The 15,756-nt window shown below is 45.9% G+C and overlaps 2 protein-coding genes across 4 annotated transcripts in view; one reads left to right on the top strand and one right to left on the bottom strand.

The window, feature by feature from the left end:
• The window catches only part of LOC139759845 (aquaporin-1-like), a 21,646-nt gene extending 15,254 nt beyond the window's left edge, over positions 1–6,392 (bottom strand). Inside the window, exon 1 of one of the 2 annotated variants that reach the window (XM_071682347.1) lies at positions 6,265–6,392. The gene's annotated coding sequence lies outside the window, so the exon portion shown is untranslated. Of the gene's footprint in view, positions 1–6,260 lie in introns of both variants that reach the window. The other variant, XM_071682346.1, reaches the window with a different exon arrangement.
• Positions 1–14,866, top strand: part of LOC139759847 (uncharacterized) — a 23,661-nt gene extending 8,795 nt beyond the window's left edge. The window contains exons 2-4 of one of the 2 annotated variants that reach the window (XM_071682351.1): positions 7,607–7,694; positions 13,238–13,397; positions 14,436–14,866. In XM_071682351.1, coding sequence (XP_071538452.1) covers positions 7,686–7,694; positions 13,238–13,397; positions 14,436–14,692 — 426 coding nt within the window. In that variant the 5' untranslated portion in view covers positions 7,607–7,685 and the 3' untranslated portion in view covers positions 14,693–14,866. Of the gene's footprint in view, positions 1–7,606; positions 7,695–12,240; positions 12,439–13,237; positions 13,398–14,435 lie in introns of those variants that run through there. The other variant, XM_071682350.1, reaches the window with a different exon arrangement.
• Positions 14,867–15,756: the final 890 nt, after the last annotated feature.

The following is a 15,756-nucleotide window of genomic DNA, read 5'->3' on the forward strand; positions in this document are numbered from 1 at the left end:
TATCGTACTTCGGGTACGCTTGGAGTCTCGTTATCCACCATTAAGTTATCGTACCGTCAAGTAGGACATGGATTAACAGGTCTTCTTCTTTAATAATATCCGTCTTCAGACTGCACTTCCATGATCGTTATCTCAGCGTCACCCGATGATGCTCCACTGTGGCTGACGTGTTGACTCAAAACCCTCGAATCCTACCGTACGAATGATCCTACTGCAGCTCTCCAATCTGATTAGATATCGTGTTTATTAAATAACAATCAAAGTAGTTTGCACCAATTATTGGACGTGTATGCCACGGATCACAGCGTAATGACCATCCAGCAGGTGATTAAACTCAACAGAATAACATGGAATTAAGTTATGATACTTAGAAATGAACACATTAGGGGACTGATGATGGCGCGTAGTACACAATTTATCGTACACATACAGGTATCGTATTGATGAGATACACGTTAACGATCTGAGCTATGATGGGACATAATGAACGTGGTATAGTCTTATAATCACCTTGAATACGTGAAGAAAGTGTTCAAGATTATTCAATTAGTGGGCATAACATGACGTTGAACGGCCTCATCAATGGCCTTAGTGACTATGGGCCTAAGGCCCAAATGAACAGTATCGTTTTTAAGTCAGTTATCGTGCTTATCATGTCACCAGGATTCGAGAGGCTGCCGTCGTACTTTGGGAAAGTAAGTTATCGCACCGATAAAGATAGACATACTTTATCACGAATATCATGCTCAGGGCTTATGGGATCAGCATGATAACAGGAGAATCTGTTATCATACTTCGTGCCACTCTTTCGTTATCAACCCTTTGAGTTCGGCGGGCGTCAGTCCATCATACCCAAGGGTCGTACCGTCGTGCTCAAGGGTCGTACCGTTGTGCTCAAGGGTCGTACCGTCGTGTTTGAGGGCTGTGCCGTCATGCTCAAGGGTCGTGCCGTCGTGCTCAAGGGTCGTACTGTTGTGTTCGAGGGTCGTGCCGTCGTGTTCAAATGTTCAAAGCTGCCAAAAGATAACAGGGGGAAACTATTTTGATATCCAGGAAACAGAATGTGAAAAGCAGGTTTAAAACTGCAGAAGCTGGGAGAGGGAGGAGGCAAATCTGCTTCAAATATGCAGGAGAGAGAGAGAGAGAGAGAGAGAGAGAGAGAGAGAGAGAGAGAGAGAGAGAGAGAGAGAGAGAGAGAGAGAGAGAGAGGCAGGGAGAGAAGGGGGGGACTGCATTTACTGCAACAGCAAAAACAGTCACATTGAAGAATTTAGAAAAAATAGGAGAAATTAAACTAATGTAAAACTGTGGCTGGCGTAAGAAAATCCAGTTTAAAATCAGATGTGTGACAGGAAGGCAAGCAAAGCTAGCTTAAAGTGGCATACGGGCAAGTAAAACTAGTTTAACTTTGCTGGTGTTTCAGTAATGCTGGTCTAGACCCGCTCTCGGTAAAGTAAAACCTTCAGGCTCAAATCAAGCGAATTGGGTTAACCTATAGATCAAGGAGAATATATGGATGGAATTGCAGTTGTTAACCTTTTTAAACGTATATATATATATATATATATATATATATATATATATATATATATATATATATATATATATATATATATATATATATATATACATATATATATATATATATATATATATATATATATATATATATATATATATATATATATATATATATATATATATATATATATATATATATGACCTGGAGGCGAGTTAGCGAGACCTGGAGACTACCTCTCACATGACCTGGCGACCTTAAGCATGACCCAAAGACTGCCTTAAACGACGAAAGACTAACCTGTAGCATGACCTGAACCTGACTTCTGTCATGACCTGAAGCTGACCTCTAGCATGACCTGAACCTAACTTCAGTCATGACCTGAAGCTGACCTCTAGCATGACCTGAACCTAACTTCAGTCATGACCTGAAGCTGACCTCTAGCATGACCTGAACCTAACTTCAGTCATGACCTGAAGCTGACCTCTAGCATGACCTGGGGATAAATAACAGATAACCTGAGCTCACATTTTCGGTTGGTGAGGCGGCGACCTCCGCACGCATGTATAATGGCGTCCCCGAGCAGCACCAGCAGCAGGGCCACACACACACACACAGAGGCGGGGGTAATTTCATTTATATAATCACTCGACAATTCCTGCCTTTAATTTAGAAATACAAGAACGCAACCGTACGCGTTGCTCGTTTACTGTTGTCTCCTTATAGATGAAGGTTGTATTATCTGTCCCATATAATTGTTATCATTGTAATAGCGAAGCCAAGCGTAGACGATTTAGGGTTGTGGTTCTGTTATTGCGCGGCAAATATCGTCTTTTCAAAGTCTTTGTTTGAACGGTACAGTCGTGTCCAGTCGTTAATATTACTTCTACAGGCTGATTTATCTTGCTGACCTTTTGCCCCGAGCTAAAAATAAGTGAAAATAATGATGGCGAGGTGAGGAGTTGTCGGGGAGGTGCGATGTTGAGGCTAGGTTACATGCTTTTTAACGTGCATGTCCCTCTCCCTGGGGTCTCGGCTGGAGTGGGGGGGCAGCGGGGGACACCTGGCAACACAACAACACTGCTCGTGTTTCCAGTTTGTGTTCCATGCAAAATACAAGAGCCAGGGAGCAGGCACGACCTGGTGCTTCTCTCATGCCGTTAGAAACACTCTTATTTCCCTCGCTGTCTTCACAAGGATGTGAGAGTTGTGGTGTCGTGGTACTGATTTGATGTGATGTGATATTAATGATGTGGTGGTACTGATGTGGCGGGGTGGTGGTGGTGGTGGTGTGTAAGGACTGATGTGGTGTGGTACTTCGTGGTAGGATTTCGGTACTGGTGTGGTAGGGTTTTTGTGGTGGTGGTATGTTAGGACTGGTGTGGTGTGGTACTGTGTGGTAGGATTGCGGTATTGGTGTGGTAGGGTTGTGATGGTGGTGGTGTGTAAGGACTGATGTGGTGTGGTACTGACGTGGTAGGGTTGCGGTGGTGCAGATGTGGTGGGGTGTTGTGATTTATATAGCGTGGTGGTAGTCATGTTGTATGGCGATATACCTTTGTGTGTTGTAGTGTAGTGCATGACGGTGAATGGTTTCGCTGGTCATGCGTTGTGAAGCACCATGACAGCTGTAATGGTGTCACGGTGGTGTCATGTGTTGGCAGGGGAGCGGTGGTCAGGCCCTCTCCAGCTGGCATGACGCCGCCGGCCTCGGAAACACCAGTACTGAAACGTGGCTTGACATCACCGTAGAATTTTACACAGCTTGTTAACCCACTGAGACCAGCGGGGGGGAGAGAGAGAGAGAGAGTTACATAGATACACAGACCTCACTGACCCTGGGGAGAGAGAGAGAGAGAGAGAGAGAGAGAGAGAGAGAGAGAGAGAGAGAGAGAGAGAGAGAGAGAGAGAGAGAGAGAGAGATTGTTAAGAACGTATGGGCAATCGTGCCTCCACCAGACGCAGTCCCCACACGCCTGGCAGACAGTGTCAGTCTTGACGACTCAGGTTCGTCACCGGTGCATCTCTCCTCACATTTGAAAGGCCATATCTGAAGTGTGAAATTATCTTGCTTGATAAAAAAAAAAACGGTGTTAAAGATTCTTCCATTGGCTGCCATAAGTTGACGCAGACGGCCTGAATGACTCCGGCAGTCAATAACCCTCAGTCTCAAGTGACCATTCAACAAACCGTCGTAATTCTAGCATAGCATATCTTCACAATAACCAGAAATATTCTGAAGAAACTTCGCTCTCAAAATCTGATAAACTAATACAGCGCATCCTAACCATAGCTGATCATTCTTCCCTGATGTGTTCACTAAAGGGAAGATACTTCATGGTGTTTGCAGCCCACGGGGTGAAAATCGCTGATACGAAGCAGTTCACCGTAGGACTGATGATACTCTCATGTGAATTTCTCATTACGAGATAAACTGTTGGTAAACTGTTGTTTACGGTCTTATGTCACTGACGTCATGGCCTGGCTCAGCCAACAGGATAACACTAAGTGCGACATCATGGGTCAGCCAGGTCCACAAGGGTCTTGTGAGGGGGGAACGCCTTGACTCTTAGGGTTCATGTGTGGAGTCGCTCCATCTCTCTCTCTCTCTCTCTCTCTCTCTCTCTCTCTCTCTCTCTCTCTCTCTCTCTCTCTCTGTTGGGTTCTGGTTCTCAGGGCTGGTGTGTGGGGCTGTCCTGGTCCCCAGGGCTGGTGTGTGGGGCTCTCCTGGTTCTCAGGGCTGGTGTGTGTGTGGGGCTGTCCTGGTTCTCGGGGCTGGTGTGTGTGTGGGGCTGCTCTGGTCTGCAGAGAATGTAGAACTCCCTTCCCATACTCCACGAAATAGTTAATCAAATATGCAGCTTTCTTACTACTTACCTTTCCCACCTTTGGGAGGTAGCGTCAGGAACAGAGGACTCAACCTATGAGAGAGAGAAAATCCTTGCTTGGCATCTGTATCGCCTTGTAAGAAATGATAACACAGAATGACAAGATTTCTAGCTCTCTGCTCTCGCACGATCTTAGACTCTTTCTACGAAACGCACGAGATACATACGTAAATAGCGAATTCTGAGTTAAATATTTACGTGTAAAGCATCAGTTTAAGTAAGCCATTGTCACTACATCAAAGCAGCCGGGGTAGTACGGGTGTCAGGGTGTCAGCCACATTGCGTCACAGACATGGCGGGAAAATCATGATTAAGATCCATGATCCCATGATAGACATTCTCCCGCTGGGCAATATATGTCCCATGTTAGTAGACCATGTAGAAGTTCCTATAGCTTTACTTGCAGGTGAAGGTGGGAAAGCTAGTTTATTCATAGCTCTTGATTATAGATTATGATCTTAGAGGTATTTATTGACCAATCGATTTATGGATTATGAATTGATCTATAGAGTAATGTATGAACAGTGTTTCGTAGGCATATATGACCGTCATGTGTTGTCGTCATGTGAAGTGTTGGATGGTGGCCACAGAGGACGGCGATGAAAGAATGGCATGAAGATAGACAGCAGACGGGAACGAGAGAAAGAGAGAGAGAGAGTGAGAGAGAGAGAGAGAGAGAGAGAGAGAGAGAGAGAGAGAGAGAGAGAGAGAGAGAGAGAGAGAGAGAGGTGGCTAAAGAGGGAAAGATATCGATGGGAAGTAAGGATATTGTAAATAAGGCAAAGCACATAAAGTGCGATATTGTCTCATTCTTGAGAAATGGTCTCTAACACCGACCATTCGTTCCACTCTACACATGTATCAGCTCACTTTCCTTCCCTTATTGCTTGTTCTTTTTCTCGCACTGAACATTTGTCCTCTGTGATGTCGCTTTCCTCTCTCTTTTTTCTTTGAACATGACTTCAACCACTGCTCTCGTGAGGTCTCTACGTATGTCCCTAGACGCTGAGGCCTAGAACCGAGGCACGCGATAGCCTGCTGCTTCCCTCACTTTATGTGTTCAGGCCAGCCATACTAGGGTTGACCGTACGATACAGTGATGTACAATCCTGTTATTTCATCTTTGACCTCACATGAGCACACATTTATCGCCGTATTATATTCTTTTCTCCTTTGATCAAACTTTATGATTATATGTCTAATCTGTTATGGACACGATGTGGGCCATGCTTCTCCTGTTATTGTAGTAGAAGCTAACAGAGCACTGTTTACAAAACAGTAGCCTGATGCAGCACAGAACAGATTAAGTAATAACCGTATCAGTATGTGATCGGAGGCCATAATAATGAATCTGTTTACTAAAACTAATGACACGAAAACTCCAACTGCCACAGAAATACTACATGATAGGGAAAATGATGATGATGATGATGATATAGATATGTGCGTTTAAAAAACAGAGTTTGATAGCAAGGTGTGCGTTGTTTTCAGTATGCATTATGACGTTACTAAAATTCCAGAATTCCAGTGGTCGTGGACGTGAAAAGAAAATTTGAATCCATCAAAAGATGAAAAAAAAAAGAAAATTGCCGTATTTACTTTACAGTAAAAAGTACAGTGAAATTATTTTGATACAACGAACGTTTTATAACTAAAACTTAAACGTTTAATTCATGAATTACTTCAGGTACTTTTCTCTATGACAAACTTAAACAATTGTCTTAGAAGATTACGAAGACAAAGATGCGAGAAGGAAATGTACTCAGCATTGCCCGAGTTGGACAACAAACTAATATATTGAAATTGTGGGCCTTATAACACGAGGGGGATACGGCAGCGAGGCCAGTACTCACTCACACTGTGTAGTCAGACGCAACTGGTCAGCTGTAGCGGTGAGAGTCGAGGGTGAGGGCGGTGAGAGTGGTGAGAACTGGGGTGAGAGTGGTGAGAAATACTCCTCACCAATCGGCGTCCAACGACACACTAAGCGTCGCTCACTCTCGGCCCCCCCTGCCTGCCACTCCACCCCCCACATCCTCCCCCAGCGCCCACACCCCTCCCCTCTCACTACCACCACCCCAGCCCGCTCTCCCACTCACCACTACTACTCAACCACTCACCACTACCACTCATCCACGCAAAACTGTCCTACAGCCATGCACAGCTGTCATACAAATGTGTACAACTGCCACACTATCTCTAAGGCATGCACAGCTACCAGACAACCACTCACGACTAACATACAACCACTCACAACCACCACAAGACCATGCATAGCTGCCACACAATCACTTACACATGTCACAACCCCACCTACATACATCCAAACCCTTAAAACTATCACATACAACCAGTCACTACCACACTCCACAACTTCACTACAACCCATCCTCCCACAACCACAACACACACTGCCTCCTTCCTGCTTTCTGATACATCCAGCACCTACCTACACACCCACCTTCCTCCCGTGATTACTTACACCATCACCATTCTCGACATCAACCATCTGTCTGTAGAACAGTTACTGACCCGCGGCTGCGGGCTGTTTAACCCCTGCCATGGCTCAGTTATACGAGGATATTGAGGATATGGATCGGCACGATGGTACAACCCTTGATCATGACGGTACGATCCTTGATTACGACGGTATGACCCTTGATTACGACGGTACGACCCTTGATTACGACAGTACGACACTTGATTACGACGGTACGACCCTTGATTACGACGGTATGAACGTTGATTGCGACGGTACGGTTTCTTGGGTATGATGGTCCAGCTCTTAATCTGACCCTTAAGGGTCACTTCAAAAGCCAGACCATCGTGCCCTAGGGTCGCACCGTCGTGATTAGGGGTCGTATCGTCGTGCTTGCTTGGTGTGTGTGTGTGTGTGTGTGTGTGTGTGTGTGTGTGTGTGTGTGTGTGTGTGTGTGTTTATACTTCTAAAACCAGACTGGTGTAGACCTAACACCGGCAGTGAATCCTAACCAACCATAACAAACGTTATCTGTAGATACAACAAACGTTTCTCCTCGGCAACGAAACGTTTCAGGACTTTAACTGATTCGTTTGAAAACGTATCTTGGAGTGACACACCTTCCTACTAGTTCCACTTAAATCGGTAGTGAACGTGAGATTTTCTTATCATCAGAGGTTAAGAAGTATATTGTTTCACCGACTTTCTTTTCCTTTCCAGATACAGATGACTGTGTGAGGCTGGGGGTTCAGCAGAGGCGGGCTCATGCTAACACTGGCTGCTGAAATAAGGTCCCCAGATGCCGAGGGTGAGTACTGGAATATACCAACTTCTGGCTCTCTCCCTTTCCCACACACACACACACACACACACACACACACACACACACGTCCCCCTACCCCGTCACCGTGGGGGTTGCTAGGGCAAGTATGTCAACATCTGGGCCTGGGTCTTAGCTTGGTCAGTAAACAGTCTCCCCTGCTGCCTCCCGCTTCTGCTCCTGCCTTCCACGGTGGAGGCGGTCCTCCTCCACCGTGGGAGGCAGGATGGCTGGAGGTCCACCTCCAGTACTCATGCCTCCCTCACTAGAGGACGACCTCCGCTCGTTCCTCAGGGCCTTTTATCATCCCCGGCAGACACCTTGTACCGTAAGGTACCCCTTACCCCACTTGCCCCTTGTACTGTAGGGTACCCCTTGATCTAACCAGTACCTAGTTCCGAAGGGTATCCCCCTGATCCAACAAGTACCTTGTACCTCCTGACCTGAGGAGTAACTTTGAAATGTGGCTGTTTAGATCCACCTTCGGGATCCGTAGACAGAAATCCATAAAAGAATAACGGATATCAATAACTGGAGAAAGAAGAAGACAAAATCGGTATAGCTAACAGAGAGAGGAGGAACAACGAGAAAAGAAGCAACTCAGAATTCAAATCGATGGTTTACTGCTTTTTTCTGAAGCAGATCTGTACATGGTGTCGCTGAATTGGAAACAGTGAAGTTATGGTCCTTTTTTGGCGTAAGAGGGTACTTCGGACGCTTTCATCTCATGACCACATGTGTGCGTAAACCTTTCTTTCCTTGGAGATTCTCTCGTTATGTTGCGGTGGGAAGTGAACCTTTCCACACGTTTCGGACTCTTCGACTGTGGAGAATGAGCTTCTTACCCTTGACTTGATCTGTATACTACTTCATGTCAAGTTCAGTCTCTCTGTATATGAAGCTTCACAGGATAATGGTTCAATGATTCAAGAGACAGAATTTGTTACCCAACAGACATTCCTGTCAACCATAGGTTCATGGACCCTGTCCACAGCTCAGGGAGACGGTAGACAGGTCAGAGGACGGTGAGGGAGTGAGGTTCGAAAGAGGGAGGCTGGAAACCAGGACTCTCTTCAAGAAGACCCAAGAAGCCCCACTTGGCCTCTCGGTTTATAAGTATTTCGACGTCTGCCTCATACCTATATATTCAGGAGCCTGAATGAGAGAATGTAGATCCAGACGTTTGATTAAAACGATGAAGAAAACAAAGAAGTTTGTAGAACACTTGCGCCTCCTGCGTGTAATGTTGACCCACCCATGGACGAGTCTCACCTTGTGACCTTAAGTGACTTTAATCTTTGACTCCCAACCTACAAAACTTTAATACTTGTACAATTTTATCCGTTGTATATGTAGTACAACTTTATATGTGATATCTGTAGTACAACGTTATATGTAATATCTGTAGTACAGCTTTATATGTAATATCTGTAGTACAACTTTATGTGTAATATATGTAGTACAACTACATATATAGTATCTGTAGTACAACTTTATATGTAGTATTTGTAGTGTAGATTTAGTCAATATCTGTTGTCCCAGTCAGGATATATTCGGTGCACAAGCGTTTGGTACCACCTCATGAACTCCAACCTTGACCCTTGACCTATTGATAGTAATAGGACGTAGTAATTTATATGTCGCATCGCTATGTTTTGGTCAACAGCCATTGAACAACTCAACAATTGTAGCAAACGTGTCTTGGTCACCTTGCCCACTGTGACCAAAAACCTGCTGAAAAGTGGAGCTTTCTATGCGTCTAGGATGCCCTACAATCAGTAGCAGGGAAACGATGGACTCCTTCAGAGGGAATAGATTTTCGAGGAGGCTGTACCCCTCTCTTCGTTTTCTGTCCACTGACGAAGTAACCTCATGAGTCCGGTGATATATAAATATTATCCTATCCCCAGGGATATATATATATATATATATATATATATATATATATATATATATATATATATATATATATATATATATATCTTTCTTTCGTACTATTCGCCATTTCCCGCATTAGCGAGGTAGCGTTAAGAACAGAGGACTGGGCCTTTGAGGAAATATCCTCACCTGGCCCCCTTCTCTGTTCCTTCTTTTGGAAAATTAAAAAAAAATAATCCTGCAGACATTGGGTTGGGTATAACGCTAGTTCATGAGTTCATGAGTAAAACTGATTAAGTCATGTTAATTGCTGGACAGAAGACCTCAAGTATACCTATAGCAGATGAAATGCGTTGGAGTAGAATCCTACCGAGGAACTTCAAGGTATCATTTTGAGGTAATCTTACAGTGGAGCTCGGGAGGCAACGTTTGGAGGTGTTTTTACTGAGAAGCCAAAAAGTGGATAACCTAGAACACAAGTCACGTGAAGCCAAACGAAGTATTTGTTTCTATTTCGATGGACGGCAGAGCGACGAGTCTCCCAAACTCTTGGTGAAAACCTACAATCAAGAACCCAGGCGTCCATTTCCTTCAGTTGTGGCGAAAGAATTTGACTTACGGAGGAGTTGTGAGGCACAGGAGCCAACATGCGCCGCTGTTCATACCTTCCATACACGGCGTCTGCTTGGCTGAGGACGGGTAGGCTCCTTCCTTGGGAGACAGGGCGTTTGTAGCGAGGGTGGGTAGGGCCGGGCCCTCTACGGCAGGGCGCCTCTTGCGTTGTTCCTTCTGACGAAGGAACGATCGTCGTGTCCCTCCAGACTCAATAATGACGTCAACGCCCGGCCAGTCGGTCATGTTCTCTGACGTCAGCACCTGGTCAGCCAGTCAAGTTCACAGATCCGACGTCAGCACCTGGCCAGCGAATCAGGTTTACAGTCCTGACGTCAGCATCTGGACATCCAGTCAGATTCACAGTTCCGACGTCAGTACCTGGCCAGCCAATCAGCGCTCCAAGCGTGCATGACGTGGAAGATATGAGATATTTAGAACCTTCCTCGGTTTCCAGTGTTGGCAAGCGCTAGTGCAAGGTACTGGTGGTACCAGTGTTGGCAGGCGATGATGTCAATGTTGGCCAGTTCTAGTTCTGGAGGAAGATGGGCGTGGACCTCTGACGTGGGCGCGGTGGAAGGTAGCTAGCAGTGGGCGTGGTTGGTATTGGAGTCATGTGGGTGTGGTGGTGGTTATGTGGGAGGAAGGGGAGGGGAGAGGTTGGGGAATGCTAGACGTATCATCCAGAGTGTCAACAGGGGCAGGAGGACTGGCCCGGGATGAGACAAGCGATGCCATTGTCCTCGCCTGGACTGCCGCTGCCCGCTTTGACCACCGTTAACAATGGGCCACACTTCAGATCCTCCCTCCGGTCTGTTTGCCTGAATACGTCCAGGGAACGCTGGCTCAGGTCCTGCTGCCTCTCTCGCATCCTCTCTGGCATGATCAGATCATTTTCCAGTGTCAAGGATGGCGTGAGTATATGGGTAGGAGAGAGAGGCGAGAAATGTGGTGATGTGTGGTTGAAGTTGTGTTGCTATTGGTTCGTCAGGCTTCAGTCTGGCATGGGGCCCCAGCTTCAGACGGCCCCATCCCAGCTCCTCCCCTCGCGAAAGGTACGAGTAAGAGGGAGGAGTGGTGCCGTGAGTGAAGTATTCAGAGGCGGCACTGTATCAAGATGAAGGTGTCGGGGAATGACTCCTGACCTTGTCCAGGGGAGGCGATGTGTGTGAGGGTGGAGGCGTAGCTGGAGGCACGATGTGTTGATAATAATGATTATGATGATAGTGATAATAATAGACAATGATTTTCTTTATCACACTTGTTGGCAGTTTCAAGCTTGAGCGAGGTACCGCCAGGAACAGACGGAACAGTGAACCTCATTCGTTCACACCCACACAAGTTGTTATGTAGGATGCACCAGAACCACACACCCCTCTCCATAGCCAAGCTCCCACAGCTTTCCCAGTATTCAGTGTTTTTTTCCTGACTGCTCCATATACCCTGGTTCATCCCATTCACAACACGTCGCCCCCCATGTACCACACGGGTACAATTTGCGCTGTTCCCTGCACGCATCTCATCCTCCCGAATAATGATAATAATCCCCTATCCCTGGGGATAGGGGATTAAGAATACTTCCCACGTATACCCTGCGTGTCGTAGAAGGCGACTAAAAGGGGAGGGAGCGGGGGGCTGGAAATCCTCCCCTCTCTTTTTTTTTTTTTTAAATTTTCCAAAAGAAGGAACAGAGGGGGCCAGGTGAGGATATTCCAAAAAAGGCCCAGCCCTCTGTTCCTAACGCTACCTCGCTAACGCGGGAAATGGCGAATAGTTTAAAAAAAAAAGAAAAGAAAGATAATAATAGTAATAATACTAATGATAATGATTAATAATAATGATAATGATAATAATAATAATAATAATAATAATAATAATAATAATAATAATGATAATGATAATAGTAATAATGATAGTAATAATGATAGTAATTGTTATTATCCTTATTGTAACAATAAAGAACTGCTGGGTTAACTTTCCTCCTCACTCCTCCCACTAACCCTTCACAAGCGTAGGTAACGCCCCAAGCTGAGCAGAAACGAGCGAGTGGAACGGTGAATGGGTTCCAATAAGCTGCTTATCCTTGCAATCCCTGGGCACACAGGGGGACCGCCAGCGGGTATATAAACAGGGGCTGTGTGGGGAGCAACCTCAGATTAGTGGTAGCAGCCGTTCTGACAAGAGCTCCTCTCTCTGTCATCCCTCAACCATCGTCCTCATGCGCTGTTCTCTTGTTCTCCTGGTGAGTTCCGTGCAAAAGTGAACGCAAGAGGTGAAGTGCCCGCATGTTCCCCTCCTGTTATACTGACACGGAGGTGGAGCTTGTGTCAACGGGAAATATACTTTGAGCGAGTCTTGGTGTGTGAGCGACTAGGCTGTGGTAGAGCGAGTTTTGGTTGGCTGGTTGTGTTTTACGGGTGTACTGGTAACTGGTTGTGTTACAGAAGGGCATGTGGTTGACTGGTTGCAGCGTAATGAGGGTGGATGGCTGACTGGTTGAATTAGCTTGGAGGTACATGGTCATAGAGATGTATAAGGAGTGGGAGTATGATTGACTGGCTTGGCTGGCTGTCTATGGTCGAGAGTGTATAGTGGTCTGGTTGACTGGATGTATCAGGGTAGTGGTTGTTTGTATCAACAGGATGATGCTGTATGGATGGATAGATGTATTTGGACGGTGTGGTATGGGTGACTGATTGAACAGACAGAATGGTTTTATTTGGAAGCTTGGCTGAATTATGTCGTGGAGTGTGGCATAGTCTGCTGTATGAGTATGGTAGTATCTGGTAGACTGATTGTATCAAGATGGTGTTGTATGGTAAAGTGGGTGTACCAGGGTGGTTTTGTATGGTAGTATGGTTGTACCAAGGGAATGTATGGTAGACAGATTGTACCAGACATCTTTCCTGTATCACAACATGGTTAGCACGGGTGTTACGCTACAGCTAGGTCCTCCCTCTCCCCGCTGTCTTGCATGCATCACCATTTCAATGTAGATGAGGTGGTGAGGGAGTGCATAAAGCGGTGTTTGTGTGGCGCAGGTGGCCGGTGTGGTGGGCGTGGTGGCAGCGCGGTACTCGCCGACCCGTGACCACTCGCAGGACTGGCTCTCTCTCATCTCCGGGAAGCAACAGCTCAGGGACGCCCGTATCATCTACACTCTCCTCAAGAACGACCCGGAGTTCTACGTGGACAAGCGAGGTTAGTGTCCTCCCTCACCTGACGGGGATAAGGGAAGTGAGCGTCCTCACCTGACACGGACGAAGGTCAGTATCCTCACCTGACGCTGACGAAGGTCAGTATCCTCACCTGACGCTGACGAAGGTCAGTATCCTCACCTGACGCTGACGAAGGTCAGTATCCTCACCTGACGCTGACGAAGGTCAGTATCCTCACCCGACGCTGACGAAGGTCAGTATCCTCACCCGACATGGACAACAGGTCAGTATTCTCACCTGGAATGAACAAGTGAGTTCAGTACCTTCGCCCTTCGGGACAAATGAGGTCAGTATCCTCACCTGACACGGACAAGTGAGGGTGTCCTCCACGGAAGGTCCTCCCTCATCTTCCTTATCCAGTCTCATCTTCGTCAGTTGTCACCCTGGACTTCGTTTTTTTTTTCATGAGCATGATGATAATCATTTTCTTCGTAAATTCCACTCCTCATCTTCGTCAGTTGTCACCCTGGACTTCGTTTTCTTCATGAGCACGATGATCATCATTTTCTTCGTCTATTCCACTCCTCATCTGTCTGCTGTGGCAGTCTTGGCTGTCGACATCTTCCTTTCTTATCGAATGCCTTTTTAAGATATCTTCGTTTCTTATTAGTCTTGACTTCTGTCGCCCCACGAGTAAGTCTGAATGTTCACTCCTATGTTATCACAAAGCCAGTCAAAACTCACGATCGTTCAGAAAATGAGAATATATTTTACTGTGTTTTCTGGGCGCGTGACTTTCAATTTCAAGTATCCATATCTTGAGTGCTTACTTTAGTTACGCTTGAGATTCCTCGTTCTTTAAGTAGAAAATATGCACACATCCATATGCAGATTTGTTTAGTGTCTCTTTAAGATTTTACTTATATAATATAAGCGCCATTTTCTTATGGCCCATCAAAGTCGTTTCTGTGCAGTGGAAGAGACACTGTGCAGTATGCATCTCACAGTTACACATCATTGTTGATTTTCTGCACAGTCCAAGTCTTGTGACCTCAGCTCTGACCTGTGTCCCCCATGGCAGACATCCAGAGTTTCGACAGCAGCGAGAAGGACTTCCAGGGATTCCAGCACCCGTTCTACTACCACCAGCGACAGCAGCAGAACCCCCCCAGGGAGGCCTTCGTCTTCAGCAGACTCGGCAATGCTGGACCCATCGGCGCCCAGAAAGCCATGGTGGTGGAATTTCCCTTCGGACACGGGCGCCTTCTAGCAGAGGGCTCTCGCGGTGAGGAGCTGGCCCCTCCCTCACACCCTCACAAGGACAACGCCTTACCTTAAAGCATCTGAGATGAACTTCTTCCGCAAGAACGCTGTTCCGAGTGTCCAGAGTGTATACCTTCCAGTGTATGACCAATAACATCTATCAGAATACTGAGATCAAAGGCTCTCTTGTCTGTCTGTCATAAACCTAAACTTGTAATTTTCAATAATAATAATAAAAATTGCCAGGGATATCTGTGTTCCAGTTCTTCCTCCTCCAGACATCATCAGATCCAAGCATGTCCATTCAACATTCGTCTGCTGCAGATTGTTCTCACTTTAGGAGCCTTGAAGTGGCGTCTGCCACCACTTTTGCCCTTTGGAATGAATAGCATGTTTCACCTCAAGTCTACAGTCCCATCGATCCACGAGTCGTATATAAGAGGCAATTTAGGCCCTATCGACGCAAGAGCTACTTAAGGAGGATGTGATTTACCAATTACGCGCCGCTCATCCCTGGAAGATTAAAGTCTTTAACGCGGCGTTGTTGAAACGGCGTCATCCCACGCTCAGGAAGTGTGCTCTATGGCGGCAAATGACCGTGCACTTCAGGGGTACTTATTGCCTTGTCAAATTCCCACGTTGGAAAGATAACAATACACTGTAAATGTGAACATTTTATCATCATAAATGAGGATCAGTAAACCTCTCACAAATGACTCCGATTACAACGACACTAATTACCCTAAAGTAACGTGTAAATAGTGAATAACCCAAGTAAACAAAGAGAATTGGAAAGAGGCTCCAATATGGCGGCGCATTGTTGATACACAGATGTGTCGGTTAGGAGGAATTTACTCCTCCGTTAACCTTCATGAATGATGTATGGATTACTGTCCCCAACGTACTACACTGCTTCAGCAGAAACTGGGAAAAAGGAATGACCAAATCAAAGCTGCCGCGCCGTAATAATGTTTTGTAAATATCAAGAAAGAATTGCTGATTTCTCGGTAAACCATGTCAGCCAAAGATGTATCATGTTAAGTCTTCGACATCTTAAAAGGCTAAAGACATATTGGAATAATCTTAATAAAGAAAGCTTACAAGGGTGAAAATAACCAATGTTAAAAGGTCATCTACAG

Source organism: Panulirus ornatus, chromosome 34 (assembly GCF_036320965.1).
Source record: "Panulirus ornatus isolate Po-2019 chromosome 34, ASM3632096v1, whole genome shotgun sequence".
Taxonomy (NCBI): Eukaryota; Metazoa; Arthropoda; class Malacostraca; order Decapoda; family Palinuridae; genus Panulirus; species Panulirus ornatus.